The 16,999-nt window shown below is 36.0% G+C and overlaps 1 protein-coding gene across 1 annotated transcript in view; it reads right to left on the bottom strand.

Moving 5' to 3' along the window:
• Positions 1 to 16,999, bottom strand: part of si:dkey-237h12.3 (teneurin-3) — a 104,302-nt gene that overhangs the window by 20,439 nt on the left and 66,864 nt on the right. The window contains exons 11-19 of the mRNA XM_052575020.1: positions 16,687 to 16,887; positions 11,824 to 12,009; positions 10,789 to 10,824; positions 10,415 to 10,429; positions 9,403 to 9,549; positions 9,074 to 9,281; positions 7,166 to 7,285; positions 1,740 to 2,001; positions 718 to 985 (exon numbers count right to left, since the gene is read on the bottom strand). Coding sequence (XP_052430980.1) covers positions 718 to 985; positions 1,740 to 2,001; positions 7,166 to 7,285; positions 9,074 to 9,281; positions 9,403 to 9,549; positions 10,415 to 10,429; positions 10,789 to 10,824; positions 11,824 to 12,009; positions 16,687 to 16,887 — 1,443 coding nt within the window. The remainder of the gene's footprint in view (positions 1 to 717; positions 986 to 1,739; positions 2,002 to 7,165; positions 7,286 to 9,073; positions 9,282 to 9,402; positions 9,550 to 10,414; positions 10,430 to 10,788; positions 10,825 to 11,823; positions 12,010 to 16,686; positions 16,888 to 16,999) is intronic.

The raw sequence follows: 16,999 nt of genomic DNA, 5'->3' as shown, positions 1-16,999 counted from the left end.
CTAATTTAATATAGGTTTCATGGTTAGACTAATCAATTGAAGCTAATATTTTACATATTTTAGGTATATATAATTGCAAACATTCCATACCAGCAAAATATGTGGTATTGACAATTTACTTTTTATGCACATGGAAAATTGGTACAGTAACTATTTCAGAGCAGCTACGAGTCCAGTCGTAGCAACATTTTCCAAATGGGCCTGTGACCTTCTGAAAGCTGTTTTTTTTTTTCTCCGTGCGCTTCATTTGCAGACTAATTATACATGCAAAGAGCAGTCAGCAATATATAGATGGACTAGAAAAATGCAGCTGCTTATACCTTTTATTTATTGCTAGAACACAGCCCAGTGTCAGTTTAGCAAAAGATGGTTAGGATAACGATTAAGCATGTGCTGGAAATTCAACAAAATGAGATTGGCTTTTGAACTGTGTATTTTCAGCAAGTTTTAAATCATACATTTTGTGCCAGGATTAGAACAAATCCATATTATCGTCCTGTATTCTAGTAGTTCAGAGAAAATTAAGTTCAACCTTCTGGTCTGTTTAATAATCAGTTTGACTTGTACTATCAGTTTAGGAAGATTCATCTCACCACTGAAATATCTGGGTGAAAAAAGATTAATTTGCTCCTGGGTTAAATCAGTTCAAGTTAATAATATATTCATACACCGAGGGCTTTATATAGATCTGTTTCCTCCCATTGTTCCACTACCTACCTACAGCCTCTGCGAGTCCATAGACTCTCTGGCTGTACGCATCTGTCTTGTCCCAGATAAAGCTGTAAGAGAGCCGGGGTGAAGCTGGGAACTGCTTCTGAAACATTCTGCCCTCCACAGCCACCATGAGGTGGACCCGAGCCAAGCCGAAGGGCACGCTGGACTGGGTCAAGATGACCTTCAGAACAGGTTTGTAGGCTGAAGCACGTGAACTCAAGTAAATCAAGTCTAAATCACTCCCTGGAATAGCCGTGTGCTCGTGAAGAACCTGTGATTAAAAATGTGCATGAGAGAGGAAGTTAATTGCCTGTATTGTAAATTTCCTTGTGGCCTATTATCATTTTTATTAAAATTGTCAGATATTTCAAACAAAATGCACTGCTTCATAAATTCACACTGTTAATGAATTGTTCTTGTGCTTGAGTGTTTGGTGTCAGTATGATTTATTTTAATTTTAGATCAAATAAAGGCAGCCTTGGTGAGCATAAGAGACTTACTGACCCCAAAACTTTAAACGGTAGTGTATGGCAACTCTGATCTCAAGGGGAGTGAAAAAAATAAAATAAGTCGCTTTATACACATTAATATTGAAGCTTTTTGAAGAGTTACAAAGACAAACTATGAACATCTTCAGAATGACAGTCGTAAAAAATAATGCATTCCCACAAAAAAATATCTATTTTAATTATGTCTGATCCCTGCTGACTTCCACTTATAGCCTTAAAAGTTATTTATGTTACACGCATAAAATGTGAATTATTTCTGTCACAGGAACATGATAAGGTACGCCACGGTCATCATTAATTCAGTAGCAATATCTGTGTGACAATCTTAAGAATATCTGGTTTTCCTGACTGTACAGTATGTTATGCAAGTAAAAATCACCTGGTTCTCATATTTTGTAGTGTCATTAAATCATACAGCTCAGAGGAGCTTGAGGCACATAGACAAATTTATTTTGATTTGAAGGAAAAATGAACCGAGACTCATTTTACTCCCAGATGTGATGCGGTGTGACTCACCTGTGTCTCAGGAATGATGGGGCTGGCCTCGGGGCTGGAGCGGTAGAAGGTGGAGAGTGGTGACGCTGTGATTCGGGGCGAGGGTCTGTCAAGGCCACTAAATTCACAGGTTGGCATGTCTCTTTCCTCTTTCCTCATCACCAGTGTGTCCATCACATGGAAAACTCTCCATGACAACCAAACTGTGCGATACACAGCAGAGAATGGAGCACGCACGAATCGCAACGTCAATGCTGAGCCTCCATTCACCAATAAATCAAACCTGCAGGTGGATAAACAACAGTCTTCAGAACAGTGCTCAAGCATGCTTGACAAATTTGGGTTGCGCTTTATTTTACAGTACGTGTACTAACATGTACTTATAGTGTACTTACAGTGTATTTATCTAAGAAAGTTCTGGTAACACAAGGTGCAATTAACTACATGGGGTAGGGTTAGGTTTAGGGGTAGGTTCAGGGTTAGTACCTAGTTATTACATAGTTATTGTAATTACTATAATAAGTACATATTATGTAAATAAGGAACAGGACTTGGAGTAATATGGCTACTAAAATTCAGCTTTGTCATTGCAGAAAAAAAAAAAAAATTTAAATCACATTAACATACACATTAACATTTAAATTGTAGTAATATTTCACAATATTACTGTTTTACAGTTTTGCTTGATAAGATACAGAATGTAGCCTTGGTGAGACTCATTTCAAAAACATTGAAACATCTCCAAACTGTTGAACAGTAGTGTATATTTAAATAATATTTCACTATTTATATGGAAGATACAGTTTGTGCCAGAATCTCGCATTGTTTGTGTGGGGGCAGAGGGCATATGAAGGCCAAGTGTGATTCATAATTTCCTGTTATCAGACTCATAAGTGCATGGGTCCTCTCCAAATTACATGGTTTGTTAGCCTCATCAAAGCGCTTAGTTACTGATGTCTTCCACGTTTCATATCCTAATCTAAAAAAGTATCTGATTCATAAATCCAATGAATTCAGTTAAATAACATGGCAGACTTCACTGTCTTTTATCAGTAGTTCGCTGGCACACTTAAGATGTTCTATTAGTTGATGAGAGTAAGGGGTAGAGATGTGATGTAACTTTTTTCCGTTTGGGGGATTTGGATGAAAGATCTGGAGGTAGCAGTTAGAGCAGGACCTATTTTAATTAGCATGCTATAGCGAGGAGGTAGGCGCAGATTTGGAAATGAAGGGGCGTCTCTTTGAAGTCGTGCTCTATATGAGCTGCTGACTCCCCTGCCCGGAAGGGGAGAGATGAACGGTGCAGTGACTTTACACACAAACATACACATCCTTGCAGTGCCACTGCCTTGAAAATTCTCCCTAACTGCTTCTGTCCCTTCATGGCTGGGCCACTGTTCCAGACCATCAGCCTTTAAAGCTGTTTCTTTGCCTCTGTCTCCCCTTGGACACGCTTGCTAACCAAGAGCAGACACCAGCACTGAACAAGCATGATTATCTGATGCCCATTCCCCCTGTGTGAAGGTTTTTAGGAGGGATCTGGATATATCGGATAATCCCCAACATCGGCCTTCCTTCTTTAGAGATGAAGAGCCATCCCTTGAGTATTTTTTTTCTTTCATTAAACTCTAGTGAAGAGAAAATTATGTTTTTAATGCATTACGGTCATGCCTCAGTTAAAGGCATACGGTCGCCACACATACACATGCAAACTCCCACACATGTGACCCTTGAGTAGATGACTCAGAATAACTGCTGATCTGAGTGAATCTTGATAATGATGGATAATGACTAAAGGGATTATTATAAAGGTACAAAAATATCAGATAGCCCCAGAATCAGCTCAGAACTGGAAGTTAAACTCTGCAGACTGCTTTAATCTTGTATAACTACAGTTAAAATGGGGCTTGAAAGTGAATATTTTCACCTTTTTAATGTATGTATGTGGAGATCAGATTTTTGCACTGCACTCTTTAAAATAAAGGTGCTTCAAAAGGTTCTTTACAGCGATGCCATAGAACATGGGTAGGCAACATTGGTCCTGGAGTGTCGATTCCCTGCAGAGTTTAGCCCTAACCCTGAAAAAAACCTCACTTGTTTGTAGCCTTAGTAATCCTGAAGACCTTGATTAGCTTGTTCAGATGTTTTTGATTAGGTTTAGAGCTAAACTCTGCAGGACAGCGGCACTCCAGGTTCGACGTTGCCTACTCCTGCCATAGAAGAACCTTTTTCGATTCCACAAAGAACCATTCAGTCAAAGGTCCTTTTCACCACAAAGAACATTTTGTGAAACAGAAAGGTTCTTCAGATGTTAAAGGTTCTTTATGGAACCATTATTCTATGGCCTCATGAAGCACCTTTATTTTTAAGAGTTTGCTTAATTTAATTGGTCAAATTGTTAATAAATTAACACCTAATTAATGTAAATCATTGTAAGTGTTTTGTGTACCTATGTATTATGATTAAAACAGTGTGTGTGTATATATATGTGTATATATATATATATATATATATATATATATATATATATATATATATATATATATACATATATATATATATATATATATATATATATATATATGTATATATATATATATATATATATATATATATATATATATATATATATATATATATATATATATATATATATAAATGAACCTACCTCATCATAATTATATTATAACGGTATATAGCTGGATAAATGTTTTACTTTATTCCATTTCTTATACAGTAAAAAAACTGTATTTACTTTATTCTTTATTGCCTGTACATAGTGGGGGAAAAAATAGAAGAAAGTATTTAATGTTAAAAATTACAGTTTTTACTACCAAGACGCAGTTTTCTGAGCATGAGTTATTCCATAACGGACACAAACAATACTTTCCCTGAAGAACTGAAACATAAAGGAATTATCATCCATATTACAACATTAATGCTTCGTTGGACTAAACGTGCTCCATGAGATGTTGTTCAATGGACCTTTAACTTTCTAACTAAACCGGGATTTACAGCTGTGGATGTGTTTATGACTCGTTATTACGCCGATTTTGGTATGTACTGCGTTTCCATTATTCATGTTTTTATGTGTACTGCTTACACAAATTTAGCAGATACATTCTTTATAAGCTTTCCATTGAAAAACAGTGATCTGTTGTCGATGCTTGAGGCTAGATCTTTATAATGATATATAGTTTGTCAAGATAAATTAAGTCTCATTTAATTTAATCTATTCATAAACATTGACAAGTGCAAACAAAGACGGTTCATTCTTTAACATATATTAAAATTCTAAATTAGCGTGTTAACGCAGGTGATACGTTTTTTTCAGTTTAACGCAGTTAACCCAGGGGCTGGGCTAATGTTGGATACCCCACTCACAATTGTTGTTTCTATCAAATTTTTCTTCACATGGACCATCGTTTATTTAAAAGTAGAATGTCTTTATAACCACACCTAATCTGAGATGTTTCAGACGCATACTCCAACCTTTCCTGAATGGCAGGCTCGAATCAAACGAGTGCAAAAATGGATCTGCGCCAGCATGTGTTGTAGCCTGTATCATTTCATATCAAATCGCCTATACATGCAGCGTCGTATGTGATCAGTTAAGCCATGAAGTCACCAAAAAGGCAAATAAAGCTGCCTTAAAGGGGGGGTACAATTGTGTTTCGTATATTCAGAGTTGTTCATGGTTTTAAAGAGATGGATTCTCATGCTAAACATGGCCAAAGTTGTAAAAAATTATTTAGAAGAATGACTGAGAATTTCAGTGCCGAAAATCGTACTTCCGGGTTGGTACAAGTTTCGGCTGTTTTTTTTCCGATCGTGGCTCTAATGACGTAGACGAGAACGGAAGTACTTATATGAGCATTTCTCTCGGAAACGCGCACATTTACCAGAGGAGAGCGAGACTACGCACATCAACACGCTTCAAAATCATCAGCAGTGCTGCATAGGATTTGTTTGAGAATGCCTCCAAATAAGTGCATTTTTGGATGTGAGGGAAAGTTTACCGTGTTCAGCTTCCCCAAGAACCCAGCGTTACACGAACAGTGGATGCAGTTTGTTTTTCCAGGGCAGCAACGGAGTGTATCAAGTGTGTTTGTGTGTTCTGGTCATTTGAGTGACGAATGTTTTATAAACAAGGCCCAGGTTGACACTGGATTTGCACATTTGTTTGCTATTAAAACATGGAGCTGTCCCTGTGATAAAAGACCCCATTCATGTAAGTACAATTGCATCAGATTTCTGTATTTTGTTGGAAATCAGCACATAAGAATATATGTTAATGGAAACAACACGAAACATCAGTATTATAGCTCCGCTAACGGCACGCCTCCAGGAGCTCAGCTTTTCCGGAAAGAATCGTAAAGCTGTATATTTCTTTTATAAATAAGATAAAACTAAAGACTTTTTGCATATATAAAGGATGCAGTACTACCCTATAGGTACTCAAGATTAACATGAGATTAGGTCAATCTGTGTATGTTATGTACACTTTAAACTGTACGTGTATGTATTTGTAATACGAGTTACATTTAAGAACATGTCTCTGAAATGCAGTTGTTTTCTATATTGTTCTGGAACAGCCCAGTGCTGTCTCCCTCCTCTAACACACCTAATTAAACTCATTATTAGAGACTTTAAGATCTGATGTGGGTCAGAATAGGTAAAGAGATGCATTTCGTCATGTTCAGTAGTTTAAAGAGCAGGTGCTTTGATATCTATTAATCAAAGATCATAAAAAAAGAAGAAATTTTGTAGCTTTAAGGATTCATCTATATTTAATTTAGATTTTTATCATTTGACAACTTTATTCAATTTCTAACTAAATATATTTATTACTAAATATGACTTATTTCATTGGGTTTATGTGAAGATTGTTTTTAGTTCACTTAAATTTTAAGTTATTTTAAGTAGTCTAATAAACGTTGAAATTGATAGCTCTTGTAATGTTGAATGTCTAGTCAATTGTTAAATATTTGGGAAAGCATTTCCAAGAGACATCAGTGGTATCATTATTGCAGTTGAAAAGTATCTTTTAAAACTTTAATGTTAGGTGGGATTAAAAAAATATTAGAATTTTTATTAGTTAATTATACAAGTATAACGTGTAGATTTTTTTGTTATGCAAAAAACAATATATGCAAATGTGATCTGTAAATTGAACTATCTGGTTCATAAAATGATCATAAAAGGACATTCATGGGTCAAATTGTAATGTGTTGCCTTTGAGTGACAGTATCACTGACACGGGGTTGAGAATTTGCCTATTTGTGTTGATTTGACTTGACTTGTGTGGGAAGCAGCGAGATGTAAATATGAATTTGCATAAAACTATGCAAAATGGTTTTTCACCGACTATCTTAAGGATAGGTATTAGCATAATTATGTGTTTATGAATGTGCTTGTCTGTGTAAGTAAGGCATATTTGTACGTACATGCCGTCCTGTCTGGTGATGGTATAACCCTGCTGGGGGTAATGCAGAAGGGACACATTCACCCCAATCAATGGAGTGCCGTCACTGGTCACCACCTGTCCTCTCACAACGGACACCAGGCTATTAAATAAACACACGTGAAAACAAAGGTAGATTAACCAGCTGTTCACAGCATTCAAATTCAAGGTCAGCAGGCTGTTAATAAACAAGCAGCATTAAATTTGGTATTTTATATATACAATTCATAGATTTTATATATAAAATGTCCATGTCTACTATAAAATGTCTCAATCCATTGCACCTGACCTTCCTCTGCCATTCTGTTTTGAAAATCTTAAGAGACATAATTACAGCACAAATTATTTTACCAAGCACCATTTAGCTGCTGACCTGCAATCTCGCATCTTTACACTAATTGTGTGGTAATTTCTCACTGTGCGAACAAAAGAAACCTCAGGGCAGATGGGCGGGATAAGAAGTTTCCTCATCAAGGCATAATCAAAAGCATAATCAGCCAAGTATCAAGAGATTCTAACAAGTTTTTCTTGACTGCTCCTTTTCTAAGGCAGTGAAGACGAGCAGCAATGTTCATATTGTTAACTTTGTCCAAAAACACCAAAGGGCAAAGAACATATTCACTCAAGTTTCCAAATTGAAGAGGTGCAAAGGTGAGGCGCACAATTTTTTCACTGGAAAAAGTAATCATTTCCTAAAGTACATGGTACGTTAGCTTATGGTACAAATCATACCAATGGTGGATAGCTTTTCCATCTGCAATATGAAAGCAGCAGAAATTAGATAGGACAACAAATAGGGAAACTGAAGTTCTGAATTCCTATCAAAAAGAAAAACCCTATTGTTTATTCTGTATGAGAGTGTCTAGGTCTATTTTCCCATGCTGTTAGATCTACGACCGCAAAATGTTACAAACACTTTAAGATTGTGGGAAATTTTGTGCAACAAATCAAACGGCATCACAATTACTTGAATAGCCTGAAGGACTTTCTATGCATATACATTTAAAATATGTTATGGCACTGATAAATAAAACATAAAATAGAGGTGTTATCGGGATATTAAGCCAAGTGTCTCAGTGAGATATATATATATATATATATATTTGTATGTATGTATATCTTAAGTCGCTGGGTATATTTTTTGCAATAGCCAAAAAAAAATTATCGATTTTTCATTTATGCCAAAAATCATTAGGATATTAAGTACAGATCATGTTCCATGAAGATATTTTAAAAATTCCTAATGTAAATTTATCAAAACTTAATTTTTGATTAGTGATATGCATTGCTAATAATTAATTTGGACAAATTCAAAGGTGATTTCCTCAGTATTTAAATGTTTTAGCACCCTCAGATTCCAGATATTCAAATAGATGCATCTTGGCCAAATATTGTCCGAACCTAATAAACCATACATCAATGGAAAATTTCGAAAAATTGACACTTAAAACATCACATATGTGGTGTGTGTGTGTGTGTTAAACAATTTTGATGGTTGAAATCATTTTTGAATAACGTTAATTTCCTAAAGCAATGAAACTAGCTCATAAAATATGTTTTAACATTTTTTTTTTTTTTTTTTAAGTACTAAAATACAGTTTCTAAGCTAGATTGTAAGTATTAAAGGGATTGTCCACGCACAAATGCCAATTCTGAGATCATTTACTCAAAACCTCTTTAGGAACACAAAAGAAGATATTTTGAAAATAAATAATTTTTCCTACAATAAAAATCCAATGAGAAAAAATAAATTTTCTTTCGTGGTAATATCCATTTTTGGGTGAAGTATCCCTTCAAGCAACATTTTTTAGTTCACTGTAGAATATGTCCCAATACTCCTACTGAATCCAAATCTAGTTGGCTGTTCTTCAGCAGTTCAAGATCTCCTAACCTGCTGTTGAATGTGTTTTCCCCTGGCAGGGTATGTGTGCCCCCCGAAGCTACCAGAAAGCTGACGCGCTGATAGAAGCTCTGAGTGTCTGGTGAAGGTGAGCCGAGGTGTTGCATTGTGCTGGGATCTGGAGCCCCGTGGCAATACGTCTGACCCTGACAGGTGCTATGAATGCAACAGTCTGGGTCCATACAGTCCACCAAACCATCTAAAAGAACAGCAAAGGACTTTAGACCACATATTCAGTGATTTTAAAGTTATGTAGGCATTTTTAGTACAGAAGTGGGAGCACTAATTGTTTAGCCCCCAACTTCTCGTTATTTTCTCACCTCCCTCGTTGTCCTTGCCATCGGAGCAAAGGGTTTCCATGGCAACATCGCACCCCACCCCTCTCCATCCCGACTGGCAGAGGCAGTGCCATCCGTTCTGGTCCAAAATGCACCTGCCGTTGTTGTTACACAGCCCTGGACAGCTATCTACCGGGACAAATTCATCAGTTATACATACAGACCAATCAGCAGCCTACGATGTGTCAAAGGGGTGAAGAACTCACCATAAAGAACTGCATAAACATACAGGGGAAAACACGGTGAATGTGTTTTAGTCAGTCAAATGTTTGGAACTTGACATTTTCAAGACATCGGACAGTACTCAGGGACAGCTGTAATTTCACATGAAACAGCTGGACAAAATATGTGCTGCTTACATATTGTAGAAAATGAAAAAGGATTTTTATTACTTATTATTTTCTGTTCTCCATTTCTAGGAGACTAGATTCATAAATCCAGCTAAATACCAGCTTGGCAAAATGATGCAATGAATGCAAAAACAAAACACATCAAATAATTTTTATCTTATAAAGTAGCTTATAAAGTTGAAAGAACGTTCTTATGAAAAATACTATGAAATTACACATCTAGCAGTGTCCATGTGAATTAACAGCATGCTGAGCTGAACAGCACAAGTGCAGAGATAGTTTATCAGACAGTATACTGAAGTGCTCCATCATATCCTTTGTCACAGAAAAGCGTGAAGTCAAAGGAAATTACATAGGAAATGCTAAATTAAGGAGCTTAGCAGCTGCTAAATATTACATTAAGAGACAGTGAGATGTACAACAATGGGGATTTGGGTAATGCGAATGTGTATATGTGCATGGACTGACTGATGATTTTGTGTGTGTCTTTGTATGCCTGCAGTTACACTATATAAAACAGGAAACCTGAAACCGAACACATGTGGGGACACATTAATACACGGTACATAGACATAATGAAAGTCATGCTTGAGAGACAGAGGGGTCAGAGCCACATGCTCTCTTCAGGGCAGCATGACCTTTACCTCTATATCCTATCCAGTCTGCTATCATGAAGGGAAAAGAATTAAACATGGGGTGTTATACTGCGGTATGCAGTGATTTAGTGTCATTTCCACAGACAGCCCAGGCAGGCTATGCTGGTTACACACACCTAATATGCTGCGGCTTACCCTCTTCCCAGTAAATATGACATTTCATGATATTTGCTTTGTACTGTTGAAGAGCTCGATTAGAGGAAGACTTGAATGCTTTTGAAATTAACTTTTTTTATATATATATATATAAAGCAAGGTCTACATGTGAATCTGTTTTTCGATTTCATAAATGTTTGCATTCAAAGAAAATATGATTAAGGAGGAACTTCACACAGAAAGCAGAACGTGGTTGATGAAAGAAAGCACTGTACCTTTTATTTTGCTGTCCAATAAGTGAGCTGCAGAGATAAAATGAATGAAAGGCAAAGAATGAAAAAAGTCATTCAGGTGCAAAATATAAATTTTTGTGCAATGCCAACTATGCTATAAATGTACCTATTCAGCCAACTAGCAACTGTAATCTCTCGTAAGGAGAATTTGAATATGTTGATGTGCTGACAATGTTTTTGATTTTCAAATTACTCTCAAGAACGGCATGAATGATTTGTCATTTTCAATACGCAGGGCTACTGCACTCCAAACAATACATTTCCATGACCTTATCAGTCATTTTTGATTACTGGATAAGGATGCTTTCAAAATCAAATGAATTTTTCAGATTGTGAACCAGTTGTTCAAAAATATCTGACTGAAAATATTTATTTGTTCACAAAATGGACTTGTGAGCTTTTGTTCTACACAATTTGTAACCAAGAGCAACGTTTAGCTTATGAAATATTTTAGTGCAAAAAAATTCTACTACTATCCAAAAGTTGGAGATGGGCAAGATTTTTTTTTTTGAAAAAAGCCTCACTAAGACTTCATTTATTGGATCAAAAATACAATGAGTAATTGAATGTGTTATTTTACAATTTAATTTATTTCTATGATTGCAAAGCTGTATTGTCAGTGTTAAGTATTGCATGATCATTCAGAAATCATTCTAATATGTTGATTTGCTAATCAAGAAACATTTCACATTATCAATGTTGACAACATTGCGTTTAAATTTTTTTATAGAAACTGTAATACGGTAACGCATTCAACACATTATTGTTGAATAAAAATAATTGCATTTAAAATAATTGTTTTTTTTTACTGGCCCCAAATTTTTAAACCTGTATATTCAATATAGAAATCTGGACTTTTCCATTTGATTTATTTCCATTACTTTTTACTGACCTGTAAAACACCATTTTATTTGTTATATTTCTACGTTTTTACTGTGGGAACACTGAATAGGATACTTTATCAAGCTGATATAACAAAATACAAGGTTCACTACAGGGTGAACTCACCGATATTGCAGTTTTCTCCCGTCCAACCTTGGTGACACTCACAATTCCCTTTTCGACACACGCCGTGCTCCCCACAGTGTGCCTGACACTCCTCCTGTTCACACCCTGCCCCCGACCAGCCGTCCGCACACCGACACACACCTCCAACACACACTCCGTGAGGAGTGCAAGCCGTTGCACACATTTCTGAAACATACAGCATCATGTTTGAGTCATGAAATACAAGCATGCAAGAATACAGGTCACAAAAATCCAGTTTTTAAAACCAACTATACAAATGAAGGATTTTTATTTTATTTTATAAACTCACATAGCTTGCATTAATGTATGCCATTAAAATAACCATTATGGATATGCAGTGTCAGATACTGGTACATTAAACTCAAATTTTACTGTGGGGCATTTATTTGAATTTTAGCTTCATAAAAGGATAGTTCATCCAAAAATCTAAATTCTGTCATCGTTTACTAACCCTTAACCTGTATTGGTTTCTTTTTTCCGATGAACATATATATATATTATCATTATCATCGGCAACTGTGTGTTTCTTCACAGAAGAAATAAATTCATACAGGTTTGGAACAATGTAAGGGTAAGTAATGGCAGAATATTCCGGGTGAACTATCCCTTTAACCTGAGCTTTAGTTGAATTTAACTTAATTTATCCTTGATTAACACATTTATTTATTTATTTTCCACCAAAATTAATTTGCGATCAATAATTTGGGGACCCATGCAGTACTTTTGCAGATCCCCTGTTGAAGAAACCTGATCTACATGTTGCCTCATCTGCTTTGGCAAAACAAATAAGAACTTTCATCTCCTTTACAACAGCACCATGCTGAATTATAACTGCGATGACTGAATGCATCTTTGGCACTCTTAATTCTCACTGCTGAATTGTATTTGAATGTTGGGGAACAAAATTGGCAGTAATCCTTTGATAGTTTTGTGCTATAGCCAATGCACAATGGCTCTGAACTTGTCATCCTGCAAGCTGTGACTGCTAACATTTCTGGAGCTCTCCAGAGCATCCATCAACAAATACATTCACACAGGCATACATTCACACAAGACAGTCTTATTCACATTTTCAAGGACAAACGTCTCTTTTACAGAACCCTGTGTTGTGTTTTTGTGTTTACTGGAACATTTAGTTTAGTGCCTTTAGAAATAAAATCCACCATTATATATATATATATATATATATATATATAGTACTATATATATATATATATATACATTACTATATATATATATATAGTAAAATTCTCTCAATTTTATCTAGAAGAAAATGTAGCAAAAGAAAAGTGATTTGTGACGTGAAGTTTTTATTTATTTATTTATTTATTTTATAATTTGAATTTCAAAATATGGCTACCTGCCAAAGCCAGTTTCCGGGGGTATATTTAATAGATAATTACTTCCATAAAGCATAACTGTATTCTGCAAGTGTCAGCAAACATTGCGCAGTGCTATTCTAGGGAGACATCTCAAATTAGGAAGGCTTGGGTCCATAGATGGTGCTATAGCAACTTCATTACTCAGTTTATATTATACATTCAATTTACCGTCACCTTAAAATTTCCCAGTGGGCTGTAAACTATTAATCTAAATGAATTAATATGCACACTGTAGAATTACATCTGCATGTCTGTTTCCAGTCCAACACCGATCTGCATGTATTAAAACAACCTACAGGTCAAGACAAGATTGTAAGATTACATCTGTATGCGTCAGAGAGCACAAGGCATTTAAATGTTCTGTATGTATTTTATGCAAAAAAAAAAAATTGCATATAAATCAGGCATTGTCAGCATTGAGCTAGAGATTCAGATATAAAAGAATTCAGAACAGAGATTCGGTTTTCAGACGTGCTGCAACCAGACAGCAATGAGTAGGACCTTATAAATGTGTCTGATGACAGATAATGAGAGAAGCTTAGCCTTGGATTGCCCCATCCACCTTCATTTCAACTAATCATTATGTTCTAATGTCGATACAGTAAAGTGAAGTAAAATACAGGCAATAGATTGAAATCTCAAGTTTTTCTTCACCTCCATTTCAAATGTGTTAACATTTTTAGTATGCATATTAACTTAATTCAGATATTGTCTGTCTTGAATTAGAGATCCAGCTATTGAAAGAGAATTCAAGGCTGAAACCGGGCAACTCTGTGCATCTAAACACACCTGATGCTAGATAACGAGGTCAATTTATGGCACTTTTCCACTGGATGGTACGGCACGGTACCTTTCACTTTGGGGGGGTTCCCACTGGGTACAGTACTTGTTACTTTTTTAGTACCACCTCAGTTACCAAAAAGTGATGTGTAAACTCTGCTGATCACTGATTGGCTACACAAACACAACAGAACCGCTAGATTATCAGCACAGCCAGCGAAGGATCGAATGCATTTAAATTGACCTTTTAAGTTGGTTTGCCAACTGCCAATAAAATTGCAAGAAACGAGGAACGAATACAACTGTTTTGAACGTGCTCACCTTTTTTAACAAACAAAAAGTTTTGTCGTCTGCTGAGGAAGTACAGACATTCCTCTCGTTGATAGCAGAAGAGTGGATTCAGCAAGAACCTGATGGGGCGATGCAGAATTAAAAAGTTTTTAAGAAGTCGTGGCAGTAGAGGCAGTGCAACTGTAATGATATGTGAGTAAAGAGGTACTAAGTTACAGTGGAAACGCAAACTCGTGGTGAGTAGTACCGAGCCGAGTCGAACCACGCAGTGGAAATGTGCCATTAGACCTGGCTTGACCCCATCCGCCTTCATTTCAACGAATCATTATGTCCTATGATCACCTCAATGACTCCTAAAAACCCACCGAATAACAGCGTTACAGGCAATCTTTATTTTATAAGGCCATGCTGGAGCCAATTTATCAACGCAGAGAAATTACACCGGTGACTTTTTCAAAGTTCTCCACTGTTGCCCAAGGCAACCTCTCAGGTAAGTGCGGAACTGGTCTTCCATTAAGCCATTTCTTTGTCAAGCAACTTTCAGACTGGAAGGAAAATCCACCTGACAAATAAATAACCCATAAAACCTAAAATTGAGTGTAATGTAGGTAAAGTCTCTTTGATGTTTGTACAGGGGAGCCCTTTTGCTGTCCCACTCATTTTATTTATTTATATATATATATATATATATATATATATATATATATATATATATATATATATATTTTTTTTTTTCAATTGGAAGACCTTGGAGGGTCTGATTAGGTCGTGCTGGCTCTCTGGAATATTAAATTGCTCTAAAAAGGTTAAGGGCTGGTTGATTCATTCAATCTTTTTTTTACGGCCTTCTTTTTCCACACCAGTCGATGTAATCAATTTTTCATTAGCGGCAAGGTGTTTATCTGTTTTTAGCACTTCCAGGTTCCAGCGGGAGGCGGGTCGATCCACGCCACACACCCGTTAATTAAAGTTTATTTAATTGAGGTGGAACAGTGGAGGTAATGAAGAGACAAAACCCCAACTGTGCAAGCAAGTGGACTCCCATTGCTCCCATGACCAGAGCTGCAGCTAGAAGCGGCCTGACGTTAAGCTCACGAACACTCAGATGACAGTACATCTTAAGCAACTATTTTATTCAGTAAAAGCTAAAAGTTTAAATAGAACATTTCTGTAGCATTATTGTTATATTTTATTGCTAATAGATATTAAATAGAAGCATTACAAAATGACTCCGGTTTGGAAAGGTCAGTGTAATATAATATATATTCTATGGTATAGAATATAAGTAAACAAATATAGACTAGCATTAAAAATTTTGGGTCAGAATTTTGATTTTATTTATTTAAAAATACATTTTTATTTTTAGTCAGCAACAACATAAGACTGTATATTGATCAAAAGTGACATTAAAGACATTGATAATGTCACAGTAGATTTCTACTTCAAATAAGTACTGTTCTTTTGAACTATTCATCAAAGAAGCCTGAAAAAAATTATCACTTATTTCCAACATTGAGAATAATGCAAAATGTTTTTTAAGCACCAAATAGGCATATTAGAATGATTTATGAATGACCTTGTGGTACTGAACAAGTAATGGCTGCTGAAAATTCAGCTATGACGTCACAGGAATAAATTATGTTTTAAAATATATTTGCATTAAAAAACAGCTATTTAAAACTAACAATATGTCACATCATTACTGATTTGATAAAAAAATGCATTCTTGGTAAGCATAAAACATAAAAAAAATCCCCAAATATTTGAACAGTAGTGTTAATCTAACTTTAGTTAACATATACAGAATATTTTTTTCTTTCATACTGTAACAAAGCACATAAAATGTAATATGGGGTGATCTCTGTTTTACTATAAGACTTTTTGATAACTCCAGCAGCACATTTATTGCTTGTTATCACATTTACATTTCAAAAATTCCCAAAACCACAGGCACTTACGATGGCATAATTCCCACAACATTCTCTGACGAAACAGTCTGACAGCTACGTTTCTCTTTCTTTTCACCAATTACTTACAGGCATCACAAATGGAAATTAAGCATTATAGTTACTTCTGTAATATTTGCATGCAGTATGTTCATCATGGCTGCAGGAAATGCTGACGTGTTTAAAAGGTTACTCACAACAGGCTAATCAAACTAGAAACATAACAGCACCCAGTGTGTACAGCAAGTCAGAGCACAGACCATTTCCCATAGTAATGATTCAATTACCTACAGTGGGATGCAGAAGTCAGAGACCACACTGAAAATTTCAAAATCGAATTTAAACCTGGAAAGAAAAATAGTTTGGGGTTTTCAAATACAGTAAGCCTCCCAGTGTCAAATCGAGCCATATACTGCATTACATTATCAGTGAATAAGTAGTACCTGTAGAGCAGTCAGGACCGGTCCAGTTGACATCGCAGATGCAGGAGCTGGTCTCACTCTGGAATGTACCGTGGCCAGAGCAGTGTTCTGGACACATAGAGACCCGCGTCTCACAGTTCGATCCGGTCCAGCCTGAGGTACAGTGGCACTGACCATGGAGACAGGAGCCATGGCTGGAACAGGATGGGTCCACACAGTTCACTGTGGAAAACAACCGTGTTTCCAGACCATTATCTTAGAATTGCCTTCACATTTTTGCAATGATTTTAACTAACTGGTCGAACAGTAATGTTTCGTGGCTGTATAAATTCAG

This window comes from Carassius gibelio, chromosome B14, assembly GCF_023724105.1.
Source record: "Carassius gibelio isolate Cgi1373 ecotype wild population from Czech Republic chromosome B14, carGib1.2-hapl.c, whole genome shotgun sequence".
Classification (NCBI taxonomy): domain Eukaryota; kingdom Metazoa; phylum Chordata; class Actinopteri; order Cypriniformes; family Cyprinidae; genus Carassius; species Carassius gibelio.
The sequence above is the reverse complement of the archived record's forward strand: the minus strand, read 5'-3'. Positions and strand labels throughout refer to the sequence as shown.